The sequence below is a fragment of the Acanthisitta chloris genome, unplaced genomic scaffold (genome assembly GCF_000695815.1).
Source record: "Acanthisitta chloris isolate BGI_N310 unplaced genomic scaffold, ASM69581v1 scaffold8569, whole genome shotgun sequence".
NCBI lineage: Eukaryota > Metazoa > Chordata > Aves > Passeriformes > Acanthisittidae > Acanthisitta > Acanthisitta chloris.
Window position 1 is genome coordinate 59,195 of NW_008691949.1, and position 23,223 is coordinate 82,417.

A 23,223-nucleotide genomic window follows, 5' to 3' on the forward strand; every position below is an offset into this window, starting at 1 on the left:
ATTGGACCTGGAGGTTCTGGGTGCAGTAGTGTCGTGGATGTCCAGCACTTTACAGTTGCATCAGCCATGGTGAGACCTTCATCAGTGCAAGAGCTCAAAGGGAGCAGAGAGGGAGAAAGCAGGTGGGTTGCCATAATCCTCTATCTTCTGCTAGACTTCACCACGCTGAGCACTGCTGGTCACAATGTGGCTTTGTGGAGCAGCTTTTGTTGTGTGGACAGAAATGGGTCAAATGTGACATTCATGAAGGAGGTGTATGCGTTTATCGCCTCCCTAGGCTTGGAGGTCTGTACTCCTGCTGGACTGGACTGGCTGTAACAACCAAGGTTTTGTATGCACAAAAGAAATACCATTTATAGACTTCTAATGTTCCATGCTAAAACCTTTTTAGGTTTGTTTTATTTCTTCAGCATGTCTAGAAGTCTATTAATGACTCCAGTCCTATAGGTCTGGAGGAGCTGCCTTCATCAGCATTAAGTGTGAGATCCAATTTAGAATGACGTAATGCATTAACGTGCTCTCAACTTGCATCAGTGGGAAGGATTTTCCACTTTACAAGGCATGCCCTGCCAGAAGCTTCTTGGAGATGCATTTACCTAATGAAATTGATTTAGTCTGGCCTGTGTTGTCTGCTATTTCAGACAAAATAATGATGATAAGGTACCTGCTAATAAAACCTTTCAGACAAAATAATGATGATAAGGTATTTTATGGCTTTCATTTATGATAAAATATGTTGTTTGATTTGCTTTATGCCATATTTTTCTAAGCATATGGGGAAAAGAAGTAAAAATAAATTCTGTCCAATTGCCCTATTAAAAATGAGTGACTTAGTGGAGCATGCTGAGTTTGTTACTCAGGTTTCACTTTTGAGCTCATGAGTAGACACTTCTGGGTAAAGATATCTGGGTTCAAAAAGTCTACATTGGAAAGAATGGAAACTATGATGTCAAGTAATTAACTTAATCTTACTAAACAGGAAGCAAAAATTTTTCTCTGAATTATACCCCACTTAGAAAAGATAAGAAACATTGCCATGTGCTGAACTTTGCTGACAATAGGCTTTGACTCCATTTCTTTTGCATTTATTGCACCAACAATATAAATAGGGAATCTGGTTTTTCTTACACAATGCAAAACAAATTCTTATACTTCAGAAGAGTGACTATTGCTGACTGCTTTTGTATTTTTTTTTCTTCCAACTGATATCTTTAGTTTGATGCAGAGAAGAAATTGTTTATTTCCCTTCCTAAGTGTGTGGAACTTAGGAAGGAACACTATTCTTATGATTTGGAGTGCAGAATTGTAAATGAAGACTCTAACTCCCACTAGTTTCATTATGGAATGGAATTGTTTGTCAGGAAAACTTATTTTTACTCTGCACTGCAAAAGGTGATGTTTTGTCTCAAATAAATATTGCCTGCACTTAGAAGGAAATTATCTAATGAGCATTCATTTTACATTAAGTGGAATATTGTGTGAATAACTGTTCCATAGCCTGGAGGAGGTAATACACTGAAGCCTTAAAAATACCATGAAAATATAGGAAAGTTTTCGCACTGCAAACAATGCTTCAGGACAAATCAGAATTGTTTGTAAAAGTGAATTTATGGTCTGTTGCATACAGTAGCCAGATTTTGCTTCCAGTTTTATTTCTTCCATCTCACTAAATTAGGGAGGGAACATAGATGTAAGCAGAAACAGCATCTTCTTGCAGCCCCATGCAGTCCTTGAAGTGCAAGTACTGGCATCTACCCTTATGTTTTTAAGCATCTCCTTTCATTGCCTTTGTTTTACTAATTCTTTCTCTTCTTGTCTGCTTGCTTCTTTCTGAGACTCCACCTGGACTACTGCATCTCATCCTGGGACCCCTAGTATAAGAGAGACAAGGACCTGCTGGAGCAAGTCCAGAGGAGGGCCATGAAGATGATCAGAAGTCTGGAGCACCTCTCCTATGAAGACCAGCTGAGAAAGTTGGTAGTGTTTAGCCTGGAGAAAAGAAGGCTCCAGGGAGACATCAGAGCAGCCTTCCAGTACCTGAAGGGAGCCTACAAGAAAGCTGGAGAGACACTTTGCACAAGGTGACAGGACAAGAGGGAATCGCTTTAAACTGACAGAGCCCAAATTTAGATTATATATTAGGAAGAAATTTGTTACTGTGGGTGTGGTGGCACATTGGAACAAGTTGTCCACAGAAGGTGTGGATGCCACATCCATGGAAGTGTTTGAGATCAGGTTGGATAGGGCTTGGAGCAACCTGGTCTATTGAAATGTGTTCTTGTCTATGGCAGGGGGGGTTGGAACTAGATGATCTTTAAGGTCCCTTCCAAACCAAACCATTCTATGATTATATGATCTATGAAACCTGCAAACCAGGGGAACATATCTGCTGCCTATGCACCGAGGCCTTCCTCCTCCTCTTCTTCCTCCTCCAGGTCCTTATGTCCAAAGCCTACCTGAGCTTGTTTCATCCCCTCCTGATGAACCTCTTGTTGAGTTTCCTCCTGGTGAGGGCAGTGCCACTCTCTTGACCATTCAGATCAGTCCTAACATGGGTGTGTCTGTGGCTTGATGTTTAACCCCTCATTTGCATCAATTAAAGATTATAAGATAATATAGTCAATGGGGAGGAAAAACTTAAACATCTAAGTGCTAATAGAACACAACTAGTTTATTAGTTGGCTGGTCTTTTTCCTTCCTTCTTCCTCCTTTCAGAGATACACTTGTGAATACACTCTGAGGTGAGAAACCTGTTAATGTTACCTCTTTTATTTATCTTGTTTTATTAATCTCTCAGCCTACCTCCAGCTCTTTCTCATTCAGGAGTGAGTCTGTCATGTTAACTAAATAGCACCTTTCTTGACAAAGTGCATGGCATTAGCTGCTGCTAAGGCATGCTTTATTGATTGCTGTTGATTTTTGTAAATTAAGTTTACTTCTACTGCTCCTGGCATTTAGTTGTAACTTAGATGTTTCATTTGTGAGGCAAAATTGAGGTCCTTGAAAGCAAAGCTTACCATATGGTTACTGGCTACTTTCTACAAGTTTATTATTCCAGAGCTCCAATAGAGGGAAACCACTTTATGAGATGCATTGAAAAAGAAATAGAGGCAAGAGGTTAATTCTGTTGAATTGCTTTTTCTAGTAGAATTTAACTTCAGGTGTTTCAGTCAATGTTGCAAGTATTGAGCTGAGGCAGAGTGTGGGCAGCAAGGCAAGCTGACCAATAAGTACACTAAAAAAAAGCAATAAGCTTGGTCTTAGCTTGGAGATCATTAAGGGAACTGAGAAATCATTAAATCTAGAAATGGGACCTAATGGCAGTCAATGAGAGAACAACTATGGATATTTAACGAGCAGCACTGCATCATGTTCTCATCTCTTCAGAAATAAATAATGAGATACTTGAATTTCTCTTTGAACAACAGTAAATGTAGAATGTAAAAATAGCAGGGGGAAAGCAATTCTTTGGGCCATCCTCTCAGTAAACGATTTCTACAAGCCTTAATTATCGGAGTAAGTTGTCAAACGAGCTTATGTGAAAGTGTGGCACCATAAAATGTCTGCTTAATAGCTAGCCCTAAACCATCTCTAGATTACCTTAAAATTCTGAGAGTTCATTACCCAGCATTATTGAAAAATTGCCAGTGTAATTTCATTCTGCTGAAGAACACAGGATGAATTCTGCCTGAGAACAGCTATATTCCAGCAATCCTGGTGAGCAATCTTTGTTAGGAACAACATTGCTGTAGCATACTCATTAACCTTCAGGCAGTTTGCACATAGGCATGTTATTGCTGTGCTTCTGACTGGTAAGTTATGATTATGTATTAGAAAGGAGAAGCAAAATCAATAGGTCTGCAACAGGGAGGAGTGCTGGCAAAGAGATGCGAGATGAACTCTTGAGCTGGAGCTACTTCTGCCAGTATATCCTGTGAGAGTCCTCCTTGCACAAGTGGATCCTCAGCCTGGACAGTGGAGATGTTAGGGTGATTACACTGTGTAGCCTTCTGTGTGCAGCTTTGCTGGAGAACTGGGCTGCCTTGATTGCCTCTCTTGTCAACAGGAAAAGAGACCAACTTCAACAACAGGCAACTCAAGCTGCCCATGTTGCACTTATTTTGGAACATCCTGTCTATCTTGGCAGTCTTTTGTTAGGAATCTGGCATTGCTGCACACACATGAAAGAGATTTGAGTTTTGAGGAGTCCATAGCAGCTCTTCAAAGCATGTCTGTCTCTCATAGTAATTTCAGGAGGAAGCTTTCCATGTTGAATTTTCTGTGGTGTGGGTTTTTTTTTGTTTGTGGGTTTGTTTGATTTGTTTTCTTTTTTTTTTTGTTTTAATCTATTCTAACCTCCAAAATGTATTTTGGAATAGATTGTTCCTATTTCTTCCTTGGCTTTATGACAGTTCATATGATTTGATTCTTCTGTGCATCTCTGCTGAAGGGCAGCTGTAGATACAACCAAGCCTTTAAAATGGCACAGAACTGGAATTCTCTCCTAGGGAAATCTGAATTTAGATGGTTATCTACAAGAGGTAGACAGAAGAGACATGGCAACTTCAAATGCTGACAGAAGGGACTGTGATGGGCACTTTTTTCTGATCACTATGACTGTGATTAAGATCCAAGAAAACCTAATGTTTAGAGAACTCTTTGTGGTTGTAATGCCTTTCCCCTTCTTCTCTGACCTTAGGTAAGGAAAAGGAAAGCTGGGAAGGGGCTGGTGCTGAGAGACCAACAGAAAGCTGGGTGGCTTCTGCCTCAGCCACATTTGATCCCACACTCCCATTTCTTTGGGTGAAGCAAATGGCAGAATTCTTATTGAGTAACGGGGTCCAGAATTTTAATAGAATTGCTCATGTGTTAGGTTGGTGTGAGGCATCTGAGACTCTTGCCTGTGACACTACTGGCACTGAAGATTTCCATAGCTCAAAAACAGGAAGAGAAATATTTTGATTTTAATAGAATTGCTCACGTGTTAGGTTGGTGTGAGGCACCTGAGACTCTTGCCTGTGACACTACTGGCACTGAAGCTTTCCATAGCTCAAAAACAGGAAGAGAAATATTTTCCTGAAGCATCTCTGAAGGAGCAGTGTCTGGTTAGTGCTTTATCACTAATTCTTCAGCTCCATTCAGTCCCTCCTCATTTCTGTCAAATTTTAACTTGTGTTTTCTGTCTTGCATCTGGCACAAGGGTCACTTTTCCTGCTGTAGCTATGATGCAGTATGTCTGGGAAGTGGAGGAGTAGCAACCTGATCAGGTTGAAAGTAATCATCTATCAGTTTCTGCAAAGCTTTTTACTTTTATGAGTGTTGTGCATTTTTGGTGTAAGTACTTTCACACTCGTCAGAAAATAATAGTCTTTATAAACAGAGATGTCCCTGTTAGTATGAACGGAATTCTCCTGTATCAAGTAGGAGCTTCTCAACTTTGTATGTGTGCATATGCTCCTGTATCAAGTAGCAGCTTCTCAACTTTGTATGTGTGCATATTTTGGGCTCTAGTTTTCTCATGTATATTGTGTTCTGAAAACATGAGTGGTCTCCACCAGCTTTGCAGTTATGGCTGCCTTTGCTAATATGTGGGAAGCAAATGTTTTCAAGGGGAGAGAACAACATGAATTTCACACTTGGTCTTCGGCTGACCTTAAAACAGAGCTGAGATTTTCTTATCAGTCCTGAAACTGCCCCACAGCCCTGCATCAAGTGGCACTCCCCAAAATGGTCCCTTATCTGAGCTTTGCTGTGTCAGCAAGTTAGAGCACAGTGGTCAGTCCTGCAGGTGTGTGCTAGCCCTGATATGAACTGAAATATGTACATATTTACTGGGGTATTAGCTGTTTATTAATATCAGGCATGTTGCCAAAAGAGTTCAGTAACTGCTTGATCAAACTAGGAGTTTTTGAAAGAAAATAAAGCCTTTTAATGGTGCCACTGTATATATTTTAGTAATTCTGTATAGGAGACTTACATTCCATTAGCATGAACAACTGTTTTAAATCTCCCCAATACCTCTGTGAGGAAGTAAATTGCTGCTAATTCCTGGTCAGATGGCAGTTATCTTGCCTGTGACGCAGGTCCCCAAAAATTATGTTTGTTTATTTTTGCACAAGAGCCACAGATTGCTTGAGGAGGGTGTTTTGAAGGGACTCCCTGAAGGAAGAAATGCTGCTAGTACGGTTCCAGGAAGCATAAGCACCTTCATGAAAATAACTCAAGTCCCCATCCTTAATCCCTGCCTATCCTTTTTTATCTGATGGACTCAGTGAGGGCTGGAAGATCACAGTGTGGCTGAAAACAAAAGGGAGTTAACAAGATGTGACCAGTCAATGGATAAAACAATAGGCGACACCCTCCACGTTGTCTAGTGCCCAGGTGTCCTACCCATGCACAGGTCGCCATGTGGATCCTGGTGAGTTTTCTCTGCTGCTTAACACTCGGAGAGCTGCCACGGGTGAGCAGCTCATGCCCATCACAGTGCAGCTGCACCTTCCACAGCCTCAGCGAGGGGACGAAAGCCAGGTATGATCCTACTTTCCTTGGGGGTTGCTGCTCTTTCTCTGGGTGTCGGGGATTTTATTTCTTCTCCTCTGAAAGAATGCTCAGCAGAGAAAATATTGTGTCCAGACTTTGTGTCCATTATTTTTTCCTGTTGCTTTGCACTCTAGCTATATTTGCAGAGGATTAGCTTCTGAAAACACAGTAAGCTGATTTCAGAGAAAGCGTTTGGGTATCTCCTCTCTGAGAACAGAAGTGACATAATTACTGCTGGTGCAATGGCAAAAAGGGAATAAAATATAAACAACATTTTATTTTTTTTACTTCTATGCTGAAAATTCTAGTTTTGGAAGGTTTTATTCTGCTCTGCTGGTTTGCTGCTAAAGTGTAGTTAGATTTGGTTTATGTTGTGGTACCAAAACCAGCAATTCGATTTACTTTAAAAATCCATCATCTGGAGGTTTTCGGCAAAGCAGTAGACTCTAGATGAGAATGAATTAAAAAAATAGGCAATAATAACAAAAAAATAAAAAGTAGTTAATTCTCAGACTGGACACTTTCAGCTGAAAGAGAAGACGAGACCAGAAGGACATCCATTTTTGAATGCAACGCCATTTTACATTCATTTCTCTGGAAGACTGTTATAAGAGTCCTTCTGAAGAGTAATCACAAAGTAATTATCTGACTTAATAGAAGCCACATTTTTCAAGATGTGGTTCACAGTAGAGGAGGTTTTGTGACAGAGATACAGTATTATCAAAATCCTTTGGAAGGAATTTTTTCTAGACAAGAACACAGTACTGAAATGAAAGGCTGTCCCCTATATTTTGGACCCCTGTGAAATGGATCTACTTTCAAATCTCTTTCATGGTTCTGTAGATTTAACACCAGAAATGTATCCAGTAAGAGGCATGGTAGAGACACAAGTAGTCTGTAGTTGTTAAAAGGGAGTGCAATAGCATGAGAGCCAATTATTGCTACATCAATGTCACAGTTCCCAGGGGAATTTCCTCTCAGTGACTGGAAAAAAGCTGTAGTGCATTTTAGTAAGATACATAATAAAGCAAATATCCATTAGTCCGTTAAGGAGCATAATGCCACCTTTTTTTCCTGCATTATGATTCATATTTCTCACTAGTAGAAGGAGATCATCCCATAGATTAGATGTTTAGTGCTCACTGACATAGTTTAGGGACACTATGAGAAGGATGCTGCTTTGCCGCTGGGGTGTTTCTGTTGGCAAACAATTTGTGTCATCACTACATAAAAATAAATGTTTTATTGAAAGAGGATATCTGGATTTTTCTTATTTGATAGATTTTTCTCTTCCTCAAAATCTCAACTTACAGCTGAGGGTGTGCAGGATTTAATGCCACAATGAAAGTGTTGGATGAGAGTAATGTACTGTGTTTTGATCATAAATTAACAATTTAACTGCAGGCTCAGGTAGCATTTAACTCGGGGAAGTTTGCATGAGCAGTGAAGCGATGTTTGGCTTTGTTGATGGTAGAGGAATAATTGCTTTCAGTCAAAACCAATCTGATTTTGGCCGCTTTGTAATATTCTGTTTATGCTGTGTGATAAGAAAACATTACTTGACTGATCACATTGCATTTCTTGCAGTATTTTGTTTGGCATGTGGAGTGGAACATGCCTATCTAACCTCTTACCTTTTGCAGGTAGCTATGTATTTTGTTAAGAACTTGTCTTCCCCTCCTTGCTGATAGGCAAATTAAACTGCAGTCCGAGAGACCTGTTTTGCCTCCCTTCATTTCTCATGGTTATCTGCAATCCCAACTCACAAATTTTTTTTAATGAAGGCTGCAAAATGCAACAGGCTTTTCATGCTTTTACCTCTGGGAATTAGAAATGGGAAGGAATGATTAAGACACATAAATCTCTCTTGCTTTTGATATGGTATTTTCCAAAAAATGAATTTTCCATGTTTTCACGCCTGTGCTGGAGTGACTGTTACCATCTGTACACACATTCTAGGCTACTTCATAGGAAAACAGAACTTGCTGTAGTGTATTTCCAGAAAGCTGACTTATCTTCGTTTCTCAAACTAAAGATCCTGTGTCATATTTAATCTATATTATTTCCTAATCTATATTACTTCCTGCCCTCCCACATCTGTAAGCCTTCTTTTTGTATGGTTTTTATTGTTCAGTTTATGGATCCCTTTAATATGCACTAGAATCCTCTGTTGTGCGTGAATGTTGTCACTGCTGTCTATCATAAATTCTCTAAAAAAATTGAAAGCAAAAACCAGCAGAACACTATATGGTCCAGATTAAGCCTCACACTACTCCAAGAGAGGCACAACACAATGGTGTCTGCAGTGAGAAGGTATATATGAGTTACTGCAAGTTGATGTACTTACAGTGTTGATGTAGAGATCAGCGGCAAGTAAGAAATAGCAAGAAGAAATCTTGTGAAAAAAGGGAGGCAGATTGAAACCTTGCATTAAAATAAAGCTTCAAAACCTTTTCAAAATAAAAGAAAGTCACACTTTTACTTGTCTTCCCCCACCTCAGGACAGTGCTGTGTAATGACCCAGAGATGACCCTCCCTCCTGTGAACATCCCTGTAGATACAACCAAGCTTCGGATAGAAAAGACAGCCATCCGCAGGGTGCCAGGAGAGGCTTTCCATGCTCTTCACAGCCTGGAGTACCTCTGGATGCCCTATAACTCCCTGGCTAGCCTCAGTGGGATCACCTTCAAGGTCCTTCATCGTCTGCAGGAGCTGAGGCTGGATGGGAACAACTTAATCTCATTCCCCTGGGAAACGCTGGCTGGCATGCCGCAGCTAAGGCTTCTGGACTTACACAACAACGAACTTACCTCAGTCCCTCCAGACGCTGCTCGTTATGTCAAGAATATCACCTACCTGGATCTATCTAGTAATAAGCTGATGACTCTTCCTCAGGCTCTTATTGCCACCTGGGCCAACCTCCAGGCTGTCCCCTACTTCCCCAATGATAACTCCAAGATCATCCTAGGTAAGAAAAGTGCCTGTTGTTTTGCAGGGGGCACAAATGTCAAGAGCTCCTCGTATTATTTCAGCATTTTCACCCACTGTGGTTACCACACCAAGTACACTGCTCTGTACAATTTAAAACCCTATATAAATATGTAAATTCATGTACATATTAACAAACTCACCTCAGGCTCACCACACCCAGCTGATTACACCATGACTTTGATCACATGCACAAAACTGTTGACTCTTGCTCAAGACCTTTTTATTTATTGACACTGTCATTTTGGACAGAAATACTAATATGATTAGACCTCTTCATAATTAATGTGCTCTTTTCTAATAACACTTAGTATGGAATTGACCCAGTTTAAGCAGCATTAAATAAAAAGATGGATATTTATTATCTCCAAATTAAAAAGGAATAATGCCTTGACTGAGCATAAAATCTGGGTCAGGACTGACAGTTTGACTCTTCCCAGAGCCTTGTTTAGCTGTTCACACAGAATTAAAGCCTTGTCTACCCAAAACCACCGATAGTGCTGCCTTGAGGGGCAGCTCTAAAACTACATGAATCCCCTTTTTGATGGCAGTTCTGGGCTCCTCAGAGGTATGGCTTTGGGGCAGTTGTCCATTTTTCTGTCAGGGCATATTACAGCTGACTCTCAGTTGCAGTATCCCCAGGTGAGGTTTTGAGCACATTTACTAGTTCAGGGGATTACTGCTTAGTCTTTTAGCCATTGTGTACTGTATCAAATCCATGGCAGGTTGATGATGGTTCCAAGTGGTTGCCATCTGCTGTCTTCACTTGCTGTGAGCTGATCCAGCTCCACTGGCTGTGTTTGGTCTGTGGGGTGAGTGCATCTGCATGTACTGCCTCTACAACCATGGGTGAGAGTTCAGACACTTGCTGATAATCTCATCAGAGGCATTGCAAGTTTCCTCTCACTCTTTCAAGTACCTGCTGCTCTTTGTTCTCTTGATAAATTTAGAGAGGTAAAGATTTTAAAACTGGATTGCACTGGAAAGAGATGGTAGACTTAAAAAAAAAAGATATAAAATGCCACCTACAAAACTTTTAGTGTCTTTAGCAGATGTTGTTTAAGGTTTCATTAGCATCAGCAGATGAGCAGGTGGTTTATTATCCTGTTTTGCCAGATGCAGTAACAAGTTCTTTGAGCCAAAGCTGGCAGTTTGGGATTGCTCATTTCATTCATGGCAAGACACTGCCTAAATCATACTTTTTTATTTTTTAGAGTCAAGTTACATGTAAAAATGTTATTTCATTCAATATAGATTAGGAGAGTATTTTATTGAGAAGAACAGATCATGCCTTGGTGCTCTTGGCCAACCTGAGTGTTTACATATCCAGCTGTGCATATGCTGATTGTGCCAGGATTCTAAAAAATTTATGTAGGCAAATGAGTATAATCCTAAAATTAATGTGGTAATGTATAGATGCTCCAGCTTCTAGGTCCTATACTGCTGACAGCCACAGGGACCAGGTAGATAAAATGCATGTCCCTCACAGGAGCAGAATGGGAGAACACAGCTGCACGTTTCTGTTTCACTCTGCTCCTGACTGTTTCACATGGAGGTATAAAGCAATCATGAATAATAAGGAGTCATGCCAGTCCATTCCTTTGTCTACAGTGCATCACTGTGACTTGTTTTCAGAGCTCTTGCTTGTAGACTACTTCAAGAGGAAGTAGTTCCTGTGGTAAGATGCTGGGTAATAGTCTATGCCAAGGGTGCATGTGTTTCCACATGAGAATTGCCAACATGAGCCCGTGGAACTGTGCTGTGCAGGGCTGCAAAGGGATCACTGGGGCTTTGGGGATACTGCAGCATCAGCTGGAGCTGGAGCACCTGCCAGGGAATCTGGGATAAATTGTTATCTAGTGCATGAAGTCAGAAGTAAACTGCTAGCAAAAATACTATAAAGCAACAAAGCCAAGCTGAACTTTTATTCCTTACTTAGTGCCCTTCACTTTAACATATTAATTTAAAATATTAATTTATAAGAATTGCCCTCCTGTCAAGACCCACCACTTTCAGATCACCTTCCAAACCCAAGGAAGATGATATGAAATGGTCTCAGAAGAACTTTTTCAGCACCATCTTGAAAGGTTTGAGGCCTTTGGGGTTTTTGATCAATACTGTGTTTCTGTTGACTGTAGCAAATTCAAGCAGCCTCTTGATGCTCCCCTTGGTGCACCTTCTGTACATGTGTTAAATTTGGTTCTTGCTGGAGAGCCTTTGCTTGCCTGACTCCTGCTGCAGGGCACCAGGACCCAGGGTGGGTGGGCACTGTAGGGTGGGCAGCTGTTGTTTTCTCCTGCCAGGAATCAAAGTAATATTAGTACTCTACTTTCAGGCAGATGCTGGCCCAAAGGCATGTGCTTGCACTGCCTGTTGAAATGAGGAGGTGAAGCCTCCTTAGAAGGAGCAGAGCTCACTCCTGTGGCAGGCAGGAGTCCTGGGAGCCATGCTCTTGTCTTAGGCTTCAAATGCTTGTGTGAGGTTAGACAGCACAAATATCCCTAGTGCCAATTCTGCCAGCTAAAGTTGTTAGAGACCACAAACTGTCTACAGGACAGGTGGATGTGAATGTAAGTAGGATTTAATCAGAATGAGTAACTTCTGTTCATGGATATGCATTGCTCTAGCTCCAAATTTGCTTTTTCAGTACTATATTCACAGATCTACTTTTAATAGTGTCTCACTTCTTCAGAATTTGAGTTCAATAGGTGCAATCTGGGATAGCAGAATAAGAAAAACATTCCAAGACTCTGAAATACAAGTGTGTTCTTCAACATACCCCTTTCTGTGTGTATATTCTTAATATAGTTATTGTCTGTTTATGCTGGTTTTTATACCATAACAGGAACACTCTTCAATTTACTTTTTTAAACAGTTCTTTCGTCATATCCAGAGTAAATTAGCATTTCAGGAAAAAACCAACTGATCACTGAAATAATGAAAATAACTTAGAATAACAGGTCTGGAAGAGAACTATCACAGTCAGGTAGGATCACCTACACCTCTTGCAGACCTCAAAGTTGGCATGACAATCTGGTTAATATTTTAATAATGTCCAGTGTGAAGAATTTCCTGGCCTTTTTAAGGAAGATACTTCATAGTCTCATTCTACCAAAAAACTCCACACCCCTTCTCCCATGGCTACTTGTTTGGTTTTTTTCATCCTGGAACCGAATAACTTCTTGTTTTGCTTCCTTATGTGCATAAATGCCAATGTTTTAATGACATGAATAATCCTGCTTTGAACTTAAAGAATATGGTTTCAGGTGCAGATTTTGAGACACTTGAGTAAGCCACACTTATTCCAGCTGTCAACTATGGGATCTATGAATCTCAGCTGACAGCAGTGGGGGTTGTTGACACACTCCCCACCCCACATACTCCTGCATATGTACAGGCAGTTCTTGCAGAGCAGATTGGGAGCCTATCACAGTTTGTTCTGCTGAAAAATAGAAACTAAAAGGGCAGAAGCAAAAGGTGCTGTTGGATTGATGCAGTGCTCTGATTTCTTTTGACAGGCTTACAAGACAATCCTTGGGTATGTGACTGCAGTCTGTATGAAATGGTTCATTTCCTAAATTTCCAGTCTCCTAACATAGCATTCATTGAGCCCAGGCTGAAATGCTTCACACCCAGGAGCCTTGCAGGAGTCTTCTTCAGCCAAGTTGAGCTCAGGAAGTGTCAAAGCCCTGTTGTACATACGTCTGTAGCCAAAGTGAAGACCATCCTGGGCAGCACTGTGCTGCTACGATGTGGGACCACAGGAGTGCCCATTCCTGAGCTCAGCTGGAGAAGAGCTGATGGTGCTCAACTGAACGGCACAGGTAGGTTTGTTTTAAGCTTTCCTGGTATACATGGAATGAGTGAGAGACCTGGACCTTTATTTTCTACATACTGTTCAGGAAATGGAAGCTTCTATGATAATAGATACTTCTTGCTGATAAAAGACTCCAATAAAAGAAAGTGGTGCAGAATTCAGATTGAGTACAATTCAAAATAGTATTGTGTGTAATCCACTATTGCACTACGATTTTCTATAGACTATAAAATTAGTTAGCTGTCAATTTAATATCATCAGATAAATGTATACTATCATGTGTAAAAAGTTGGGTTTGCTTTGTTTCATAGCAATTGTGGTACTTAGACAAGTTAAGGCATTTTCTGCAAATCTGTTTGAGCTGAAGAAATGAAATATGTCCAACTGTAACAAGAGGCTGTTTTCATTTAGTTGTTTAGTTACTTAGTTACTCAGTCGCTGAAAGGGCTTCCCACTGAATTATTCTATGGGTTTTTGAGACAAATGATGAGCTACTGTTCTTCAGCTAGCAAACACCTCTGACAGAGAGATGTCTGATGTGAATTCAGCTGGGATTCAGATCAGCTGTAGAAAGAAAGAAAAGGTTACGAACATACATTACAGATATATTAAAAGAGAAAAAAGCCACTATACTGCTGAAGGATACAATACTTAAGTAGCAATGTCTCCAAGAAATTGTTTGTTTCTGATAAACTGACAGGGTCTCTTAGGAAAAAGCTCTGTGGGAGGATCACTGACCATCTGGCCTGAGCACCTCTTCTGTACTCTCTCATCTTGTAGGGGAAACCTTCAAATGGCCTCTGGTTTTGTGACTGATCATGCTTTCATTTCCATTCACAAGAATGTTTGGAGCTAAAAGTGCAGTGTTTGTCCTTTAATGTGTGGGGAATTTAGGGAAGAAACCTTTGCTGTAGTGAAGACTATTGTTCTTAGCTTTTTGCTGTAGAGGTTTTAGGGCAGGACCTGAACCTTCATCCCTCCAGCCTCCCCTGAATACTTCTGTATCCCAGGCCTGGTCCTGACTTTCATGAAAGATCTAAACTCAGCAGATAAATTGCTAAGTATAGGGTCTGATCTTCAAGGGGTTACAGGGCTCCTCAGTGCACAGAACAGAGAAGAGAACATTTTTCTTTCACAGCAGTAGAACCACTCGTAATAAATATAATTTTTTTTGATCTGCGTAAGTCATTACTTTGTTGTGCATGATGTACAGGATATAGCAGAGCTACTCCTCATAATAATAATGCCTACCTATCACACTGCAAACATCCCTCCTACACTTGAAAAAGAGACACGACAAAAATAAAACTCAGAATGATTTCCTGAAAGCCTATGTTGAGTTTACTTCGAGCTACAAGTTCGAATGATGTATTTCATACCTCATTAAGTCAGATGTTAGCACCTTTCAATAAAAAGTTGGCTAAAAAGATACATTATTTCTCAGCAATGGTGGCTTGTGTGCCAATGCTATAGTATGACTGCTTGAAATGTTGGTGTTCAGAGCAGAAAGAAGTGAGAAACAGCCCACAGTCTGTGTGCATGGGTAAGTGGCATAGGAAGACCCATAGCTTTATGGTTTTTAATACAACCATTCAGTAAAAAATTAAACTGAAAAAGTAACTTCTGCTACTTTTCTTTTCACTGCCATTGGAATGGGCTCTGATTGCCAAGGCTGGATCCTGACCCCATGAGGGCTTGGGAGGAGTTTGCATCCTGTCTTACCTTTGCCTTTCAGACATCTCCCTGGTTTACCTTTCGGTGGGAGAGGGCAGAGATAGTATGTGCTCATCCTAAGGAGGCTGGTTAAACAACAAAGAAGGTGCTTTATCCTTCTACATAATCCCAACTGGGTTTATTTCCCTGCACAAACAGAAAAAGGCAAAAAAAAAATCTAGTTTTAGCCTCCAGGTAAACCAAGTGAGAAAATCAACACTCAGATGTGTACATATCATTCAGTGGTAAGTGATCAGACCTGTATAAGTATAAAACCCTGCAATAATTTAGCAGTAAAAGGGATATTATTTTTCAGCTATTTTTCTCCATATAGTCTAGACTTGTCCATATGTGGTTATTAGAATAAAACCTCCACTGTTTGTTTTCTGTCCCTCAGAGGACTGCATCTAATGTTCAAATTGATCATGTTACTGCCTGCTCCTTCCAGTCTTATCAGTCTTTTAAGTATTGTACCTACATAAGAACTTTTTAGCCTTTTTTTTTCAATAGAAGAACATTTCCTGTTATATTTTCAACCTGTACATTCATTTGGAGGAAATAACATCAGATGGTTCACATATATTCATTTTGAAGCAGTTTAAATCTCAGCATAACCTAATTTTAGTGTTACTGTCCTTTCTTAGATTGATTTTGTAATGTTCTTGATGGCAAACAGAAATGATTCTACTGTATTAAGCAGACCTTTGGCTGTTGGAATTTTAATATTTTGCAAACATGTTGTTAATTCTATTGATTTTTGACTATTTAACATTTTTTCTACCTTGCAGTTCACCAAGAGATTTCCAGTGATGGAATGAGCTGGTCTATTCTGGGCCTGCCTGTAGTCTCTTATCTTGACTCTGGAGAGTACATCTGTAAAGCAAAGAATTTTCTGGGGGCAACAGAGGCATTCATATCTCTCATCATCACAGACTCAGAAAGCACAGATGACCCTAACTCTAACACCAAAGGCACGTGGAATGGTAAGGCAAGCGGGATGGAAGCAGCTGCCTACAATGACAAACTAGTAGCAAGGTATGTTATCACCACCTCCACTGTGCCCACCCTGGGGTCCGGAGTGGGCACCGGAGACGGCCTCCTCCTCCCAGATGTGGCACAAGACAGCAACCCCAGAAACCTGCTGGTGAGCCCACCTACTGCTCAGCAGGAGCCAGAGCGAATGGTGAGGTCTGTCAGGGTGATCGGAGACACTGACCAGAGTATCACTCTGGCCTGGAAGGCACCTCTGGCAAAGAACACGACTGTGTTCAGTGTCCTCTATGCCATCTTTGGAGAGAGGGACATGCGGCGGATCAACGTGGAGCCAGGGAAGACCAAGGTCACCATTTATGGGCTGCTGCCAAAGACCAAATACATTGTGTGTGTCTGTGTGAAAGGACTGATTCCCAGGAAGGAGCAATGCATCATATTCTCCACAGATGAAGTTGCGAGTGCAGGAGGGACCCAGAAGCTCATAAATGTGGTTGTCATCAGTGTGGCCTGTGTCATTGCTGTTCCTCTGACACTGGTGGTCTGCTGTGGAGCACTGAAAAGGCGCTGCAAAAAGTGCTTTGTGCGAAAACCCAAGGAAATTCAGGAGTCCTATGTAACCTTTGAGAGCCTGTCTCCCGGCGCCAAGGCCAAAGGCGTGGAAGGAGAGTACTTGACTAGACATACCCCTGATGAGTCAAACAGGCTGCTGTCTGCCCGATCCAGTGTGGACTCAGAAGCCATACCAAAGATAGAGGGACAACCTAATGAATACTTTTGCTGATAGGAACTTGGCTGATGATCAGCTTGCTAGGTGGAAAGCATGTGGCTGTATATATGACTGTGCTCCAGCACTGCAGGTCACCCTGTCAATGCTTCTCTCTCCAACATGCTCTGGAAGAGGATGGAAGAGGGTAGATGGTGCCCAAGCTTTACAGAAACATGTTGCTCACCCCAGTTGGGGTTTGCTGTTTTGTATACAGGCAAAAGCCTCTGTGATAATGGCCTCATTCTCCTGGACCACTTTTTTTTTTTTCTTTTTCCTGTAAAATGAAGTGTGCACACTAAGTGTGAGGACATTAAGCAACATTTCTGAGTGTACTCTGTTAGGTGTTAGTACCTGCTCTGCAATATGCTGAATCCTTTATTCTCAGCTCTTTTGATGTTCTTTTGGTTGACAAACAGGGGATTCTATATGAATTTTAATGTAAATATAAATATATATGAAGGTGATGATTCAGTCTCACCTTTTACATCCCCATGTTTGCATGAAATGTGCAGATTGATGCTTTAAATACAGATGTACAGCAACCCTTTCTATTATGTCCAACATAATAACAACTCTATGCTCTGAAATCAGAGAAATGTGCAAAGGAGATAGAAATCAAGAGACAAAGCCAATCCACTCATGAGTATACATAACAGAGTGTTTTCTGATTGCATTTCGGCACTAAACATTATTAACATATTTTTGAGCAACAGTACAGCACAGGTCTTTCAGTGTCAGTCCTAGCTGGCATTTTCTAGCTGTATTGTAATTAGTAGAATATCAGCTGTGCTAGTTAAAACCATACAATAGCCTACTTTGCACATTGTGTGTGGTGTTGTAATGCTTTGTAATCCTACTGGAAAACCTACATTAGACACTTCTGCAAAAATCTCCCAAACCAGCTCTGTTGGTGAAGATTCATAGGATCAATCAGACACTTGTGACTTGGTCATGAAAATAACTTGCTCCATGCAGAGCAGGAGGATGTGATGGTGGTAGATCATTGGCTATGCACACATCAGCCATACCTGACTATGATGACAAAGGTTCAGTGCAGACTTTTGGGTTTCAAACATTTTACAAGTTCAAGAACCCTGAAAAAAACCTGTCTAATATTCATTGAAATGTACTTGCCTAGTCAGGATGAGCTAGTCAGTCCTGCAGCTTCACTGCAATTTGGATCTGAGTGTTTATCACAAAGTACTTCCCAGGTATATAATTTTCCACTCAAGTCCTTCTAGTAGTAATACTGTATATAACGTTTTTCTCTTTGTAATAAGTATGATTCATGAAGAAAATTATATATGTTCTGCCAAATGCTGAACAGAAGAAATCCAGTCAAGTTGAAATGCTAACAGATAAAGCTTGCTGAATTATTTTTAAATGTGTGTTTATAAATTTGATGGAGGGACATCTACTCACATTCTGGATGTGTATGTACAGTGTGAGTTAACAAAATTTACTGGTTAGAATGGAGCCCTGTATGGATTTTCAAGTCCTCCTTGTACAGAAGGGTTTCAGTTATGTCAGATCACTTGGCCTGATGGAAAAAGGAAGTCACTGGACCTCAACATAAATACTAGCAACAAAGGTACATTAGACTTGGTGATCTTTGAGGTCTCTTCCAACCAGGTTGATTCTATGATTCTATGATAGGACTCTCTGTATTCCTTAGATTAATGATAAAGAACTTCTCTTGTATTGGGAGGATTTTCAATCCCTGTGTAAAATAATGCATGGTACTTCTATCACTTTGTGTAGATTTTTAGGTTTGCAAACAACAATTTGCAAAATGATGTATTTTAATGCAACAAATTAACAGATACGTGGTATGTAATAGACCTTTTACTTATTTATGCAGTTGCATTTCTCAGCATGATTTTCAGAGTCTCTCTCCAAGGCAGAACAAAAATGTTCTTCCAGTATCACTTTTTGGGATGAGTTGCAAGGTTTGCTGTGTGTCAGCCTGATTGTTGCCCACATCTGCAGCAGTAGCACTGAGCTGTGCAGAAATCAGTCAGCCATGGCCCTGGATGGGTAAGCAAGTTCTGAAGAATTGAGGCTGTCCTAAAGGTCTGCTGAGGTGAATGGAGTAGATCTACTGCTCAAGGATTTTCCTGGAAGTTAGGTTTGCAGGACCTGACTGGGAATCAGAGATACTTTTCAGCTGACTGGAGACATGAGCTGGGTAATTTGCTGCATCCAGCTCTGATGAGGAGCAGCTCTCACCTGCTATAACACAAGGTCTGTGAGCTGGAAAAGGCTCCAGCCTGGCCAGCACTGTTACTTGCAGGGAGGGGAGGATGGAAAGGTCATCCTGTGACATTCAGTGTGGATGTGTTAAATTTTACAGACTATTAGGGGCTTTTTTGCACTTTGAATAAGTAGTGATCCCAAGAAGAATAAGCATGATTTTTCTTTCTTCTTTCCTGTGGCTTTTCTCACTGTCTTATAGATGAGGCATCACAATTTATCATTACAACTTCAAAACAAGCCTTCCTCTCTACTGCACTGGTTATTTGTTCAAGATAGGCAATAGATAGAAACTTGTACAAGTTTTGTGTCGTCTGGTGTCAGTCAGAGGAGAAACCCTAGATTTGCTAAACTCTGAGAGAAATTTCAAACCATTAAACAAACTGCTTTTCTGCTCAATGTGACTTCAAGGCTCTGGGTCAGATATTCAGTGGTGTCAGACATGTAAAGATAAATACCTCACTGGGTTTTCCGTGTTGCTGTGCTGGAATGTGCATAAGGCACTTGGTTGCAGCAGGGTTAGCTCAGGCAAGGTTCCCTCTCTGGTCACCTGAATGGAGATGGCTCAGAGTACAGGTAATGAGAATATTCATCCCTGCAAACAATTTCTTTCTTGGTTTAAGTCAGTTCTCAGGTCATGTGCTGTAAGAACCAATATGAACATCTGAGTATCTTTTGGAATTACTGCATTAGTAGCATGTTAATTTTTTTTTCTATTTCTTGACACTTTGTTCTGTTCAGTTTTCTTTTCCCTTGGAAAATATTTGCTCCGTTAATAAACTCTTTATGTTGGGTTTTGACCAATTTGTTTCTTTTTAGGGTCCATTTCAAATATTTTGGCATCATTAAGCAATATATTTTGGAATCCCTTTGTGTGTATGGTTCCCTACTATTACTGTTTTAAAATTTCTTCTCAGATAAGTGTTGGATCATGTCAGGAATACTTAGGAATAAAGTAAGGAGGATTGTATTGGCTGCCTGGGCTGAGTGCTTTGGAGAGCATCATGAGCATTGTATAACAAAACCAAGCTCTTCCTTCCATGGTATCTTTTAGTACTTATTCCGGAAATCTGAGTAGTGTAAAATTGAAAAAATAAGGGAAAGTTTAAAAGAGAAGATTTAAAAATCAATCCAAATAGCTCTGAACTGTACCTAAAAATTGTTATTATTTCTTTTTCTTAAAAAGATCTGCAGCAAAGCAGCTATCAAAATAAGGGAACTGAGCAGAGTAGAAATGAAATAATGTGCCCAAAGTGGTTAAAATGGAGCATGGCAAGTACCTGAAGTGCAAGAAGAAATGTAAAAATACATGTTGAGGCTTTGAAACACGTTTTTCCAAACATCTTAAAAAGTGTCCAGATTATCTAGTGAGTACACCTAGACAAAGGCTAATATTGGCTCTGAATTCTAAAGTCTCTGCAAATATTTTTAATGCCACATATGTATAAAAATTCCACAAATGCAAAGCAATGTTCAGGCTGACCAACCTCTTATTTCCATGATGTGATTTAAGCATGTCGGAAGGCTATAATTGCATTAGGTATGGTCACTTTCACATTTATTTCTGTGTGCCCAGAAAGAATAGACTAAAAGGTCATTAAATGATAAAGCATTTAGGACACAAAAGTGTGCATGTACATAGATACAAATCTGAAGAACCAAAATGAAGAACAACCCAAACGTGTCAAGAAGGACAGTAAAATATTTTTCAACATGTTTAAAAAAATTAATGGACATTGAGGAATGACTTTGAAAGTATTCCAATGGTAAAATAAAATCTAAAGATTAAAAAAGTCCTGAAGAAGCTGACATCAAAGTCCCTCAATGTCAGAGTTGACTGGGAAAGCCTGTACAGTTTTGGGATGTGTTAAATCAGTTAGCAGAGGGCAAAAATCATCCAAAGCAGACTGAAAGAATTGTTTGCCATTTTACTTCCCTGTTATTCAAAAAGAATTTAGCAATTGTCAGCAATGGTTCAAACTGGTGCAAAATAATAGTGTACACCCCAAAGAACAGAAGGAGCTTCTCAGAGTGGCAGTAAGCCTTGGAGCACTGCTCATGTTTCCCAAAAGCCAGGGCTGCCACCATACAGACCAAGCCACTATTTTTTTGGGAACATAAAGTGAAAACTTGGATTTAACAGAACAGGTGCCTGCTGGTGGTGACGTGGAGCTGCTGCAACTGCAGTCACACCCCATGGGAAGGTGTTGGCCCTTGACTTCTGGTTTTGGCTCTACTCCTGCCCCAAGGTGCCCTGAATGAGAAACAAAGCCTTTCCTGTGGAGGGTGAAGGGAGCAGGTTGTGCCCCTTTGTCAGCTCTCTATGGGATTTGCTGCAATGGAGCAGGACCTGTGGTGCCCCCAGGGAACTCTGTCAGGGGCATTGGGTTACTCATAAAAATTGGGGAAAGACTGGCGAGTCTGTACAGCTGCTGCTGTGGTTGAAGGCTTGTGAAAGAAATGGCTTATTTACCTCTTTTCATGCCACATTCCTCTTTTTCAAAGATGCTTTTTCAAGCCTGTACCATTTGGTGCTACACAGAGTCATAGAATCATGACTGTTGGAAAAGACCTCCAAGATCATCAAGTCCAACCTTTGACTGGACACCACCATGCCCACTAAACCACATCACAAAGTGCCACATCAACTCATTTTTAAAACATTGATGCATGCACTGTATCTGAAACACCCAACTGCAGCCTTCAACTCTTACATCCTGCCCAGCAGGGATTTCTAGCACTGAAAGCCCTGGCAGAAGGACTAAATGTAAAGCATCAGCCTGACTTGATTTCTTACAGACCTGTGTGTGCCTGTCATTTCAAGATGGAGTTTGCCCCCCTCACTATAGCTGGGAGCACACAATGGGTGTCCTTTTGGCATTTGCTTTGGCAATCAGTGCAGTCTCTTAAACTCCACTTCCCATGGATTAGCAGACAATGTCTCTATGGAGATTTATTTTGACAGCTTGGATTTTAGACAGCTTGTTCTGCATTTTGGCTTTGGCCAGGATGCCACATGATGTTAAAGAGCAGCTGAGCTGAGTGGACATCTGCTGTCACAATAGTGACCATTAAATTTACATGCAGGCATAAACTGAGCTGAATGAAAAAGGCAACAAAATCCCACTCCAGTAGGGAATATAAACAATGGCTGCGGATCACACTGGAGGATTTTTTTCCTTTGCTCCCCCACTTTGTTTCCTTTCCCTAGAGAGTGAGTAGATTCTTTACACATTAATTCATCTGATTTTGATAAGTGATTCACCATGGTACTAACATCACTCCTTGAAAAGCCGTTTTCCAGTGTTGCAGAAGATAAGACTGGGAGGACTTCTCATGTGGGAGGAGGAAAACAACTGGAATTATTTTATTTTTTTTAAAATTCTGTTAGCAACCAATTTATTTTATATCTTTCTAACAGAGAACCCTGGATAGCATTTTACTTGCTGCATCCAAGGACACTGGGCACTCTGTGTCTGTTCTCTGTTCAAAGATGTCCATGGAGGAGGAGGAGGAGATGTCCTGTCAGTAGTTTTTAGCTTGTATAGAAACCTGTTAATACATAGCACTTCACTTTCCATGAAAGATTGTTTTGAAGATGTGACTTATCTGTCACATACTTTAAGACCCTCCCTGTGGGCCATGGAGAAGAGGTGTGAAGGTGGCAAAGGAGGGCCCTTCTTTTCAAGCCAAGGAGATTTTCCCAACTTTTAGCCTTAAAAGCAGAGAATCCCTCCTGCTGGCCCTCCTCGTGCAGTTGGCACAGCCAAACTGTCCCAACCCAGTAGCCTCACTGGTGGCATGTGTGCAGCTCTCTAAGTGGATAGTTTTCTATTGCAGTTCCCTTGAATCCCATGCACCGATGAGTATCTCCATCCCTTGTGCCTAGTCAGCATGAGTGAACAAAAGTCAGTGATTGGGGTGGACTTCAGCCATTTATCCCATCATGTCTAAAGCTGAACACCATGAAGAAACTAGTTTTCTTCTGCCTCTGCTGAAAGCTTTTTTCTCCCAGACCCTGCAGCTCACTCATGGGCAAACTCCCAAGATTTGCTCCTAATGTCCAGCTATTTTCTAACTATGTTGTAAGTAGTTTACTATTGTTACTCCCAGTTATACCTCAGTGTAAAATGATAAAATTATTATTATAAAA

The 23,223-nt window shown here is 40.7% G+C and overlaps 1 protein-coding gene across 1 annotated transcript; it reads left to right on the forward strand.

Annotated features, from left to right (window-relative positions):
- Positions 1-6,353: 6,353 nt before the first annotated feature.
- On the forward strand, positions 6,354-16,832 carry LRIT1 (leucine-rich repeat, immunoglobulin-like and transmembrane domains 1). The gene is made up of 4 exons (XM_009082451.1): positions 6,354-6,528; positions 9,042-9,508; positions 13,047-13,352; positions 15,847-16,832. The coding sequence occupies exons 1-4, from the start codon at positions 6,407-6,409 to the stop codon at positions 16,830-16,832; spliced, it is 1,881 nt and encodes a 626-aa protein (XP_009080699.1). The 5' UTR covers positions 6,354-6,406.
- Positions 16,833-23,223: the final 6,391 nt, after the last annotated feature.

Excerpts from the sequence above, each read along its gene's own strand:
- LRIT1 (XM_009082451.1), top strand. The coding sequence starts at position 6,407 with ATGTGGATCCTGGTGAGTTTTCTCTGCTGCTTAACACTCGGAGAGCTG. Across the intron at positions 9,509-13,046 it reads TAACTCCAAGATCATCCTAG|GCTTACAAGACAATCCTTGG; the intron begins GTAAGAAAAGTG and ends TTCTTTTGACAG. Across the intron at positions 13,353-15,846 it reads TGCTCAACTGAACGGCACAG|TTCACCAAGAGATTTCCAGT; the intron begins GTAGGTTTGTTT and ends TCTACCTTGCAG.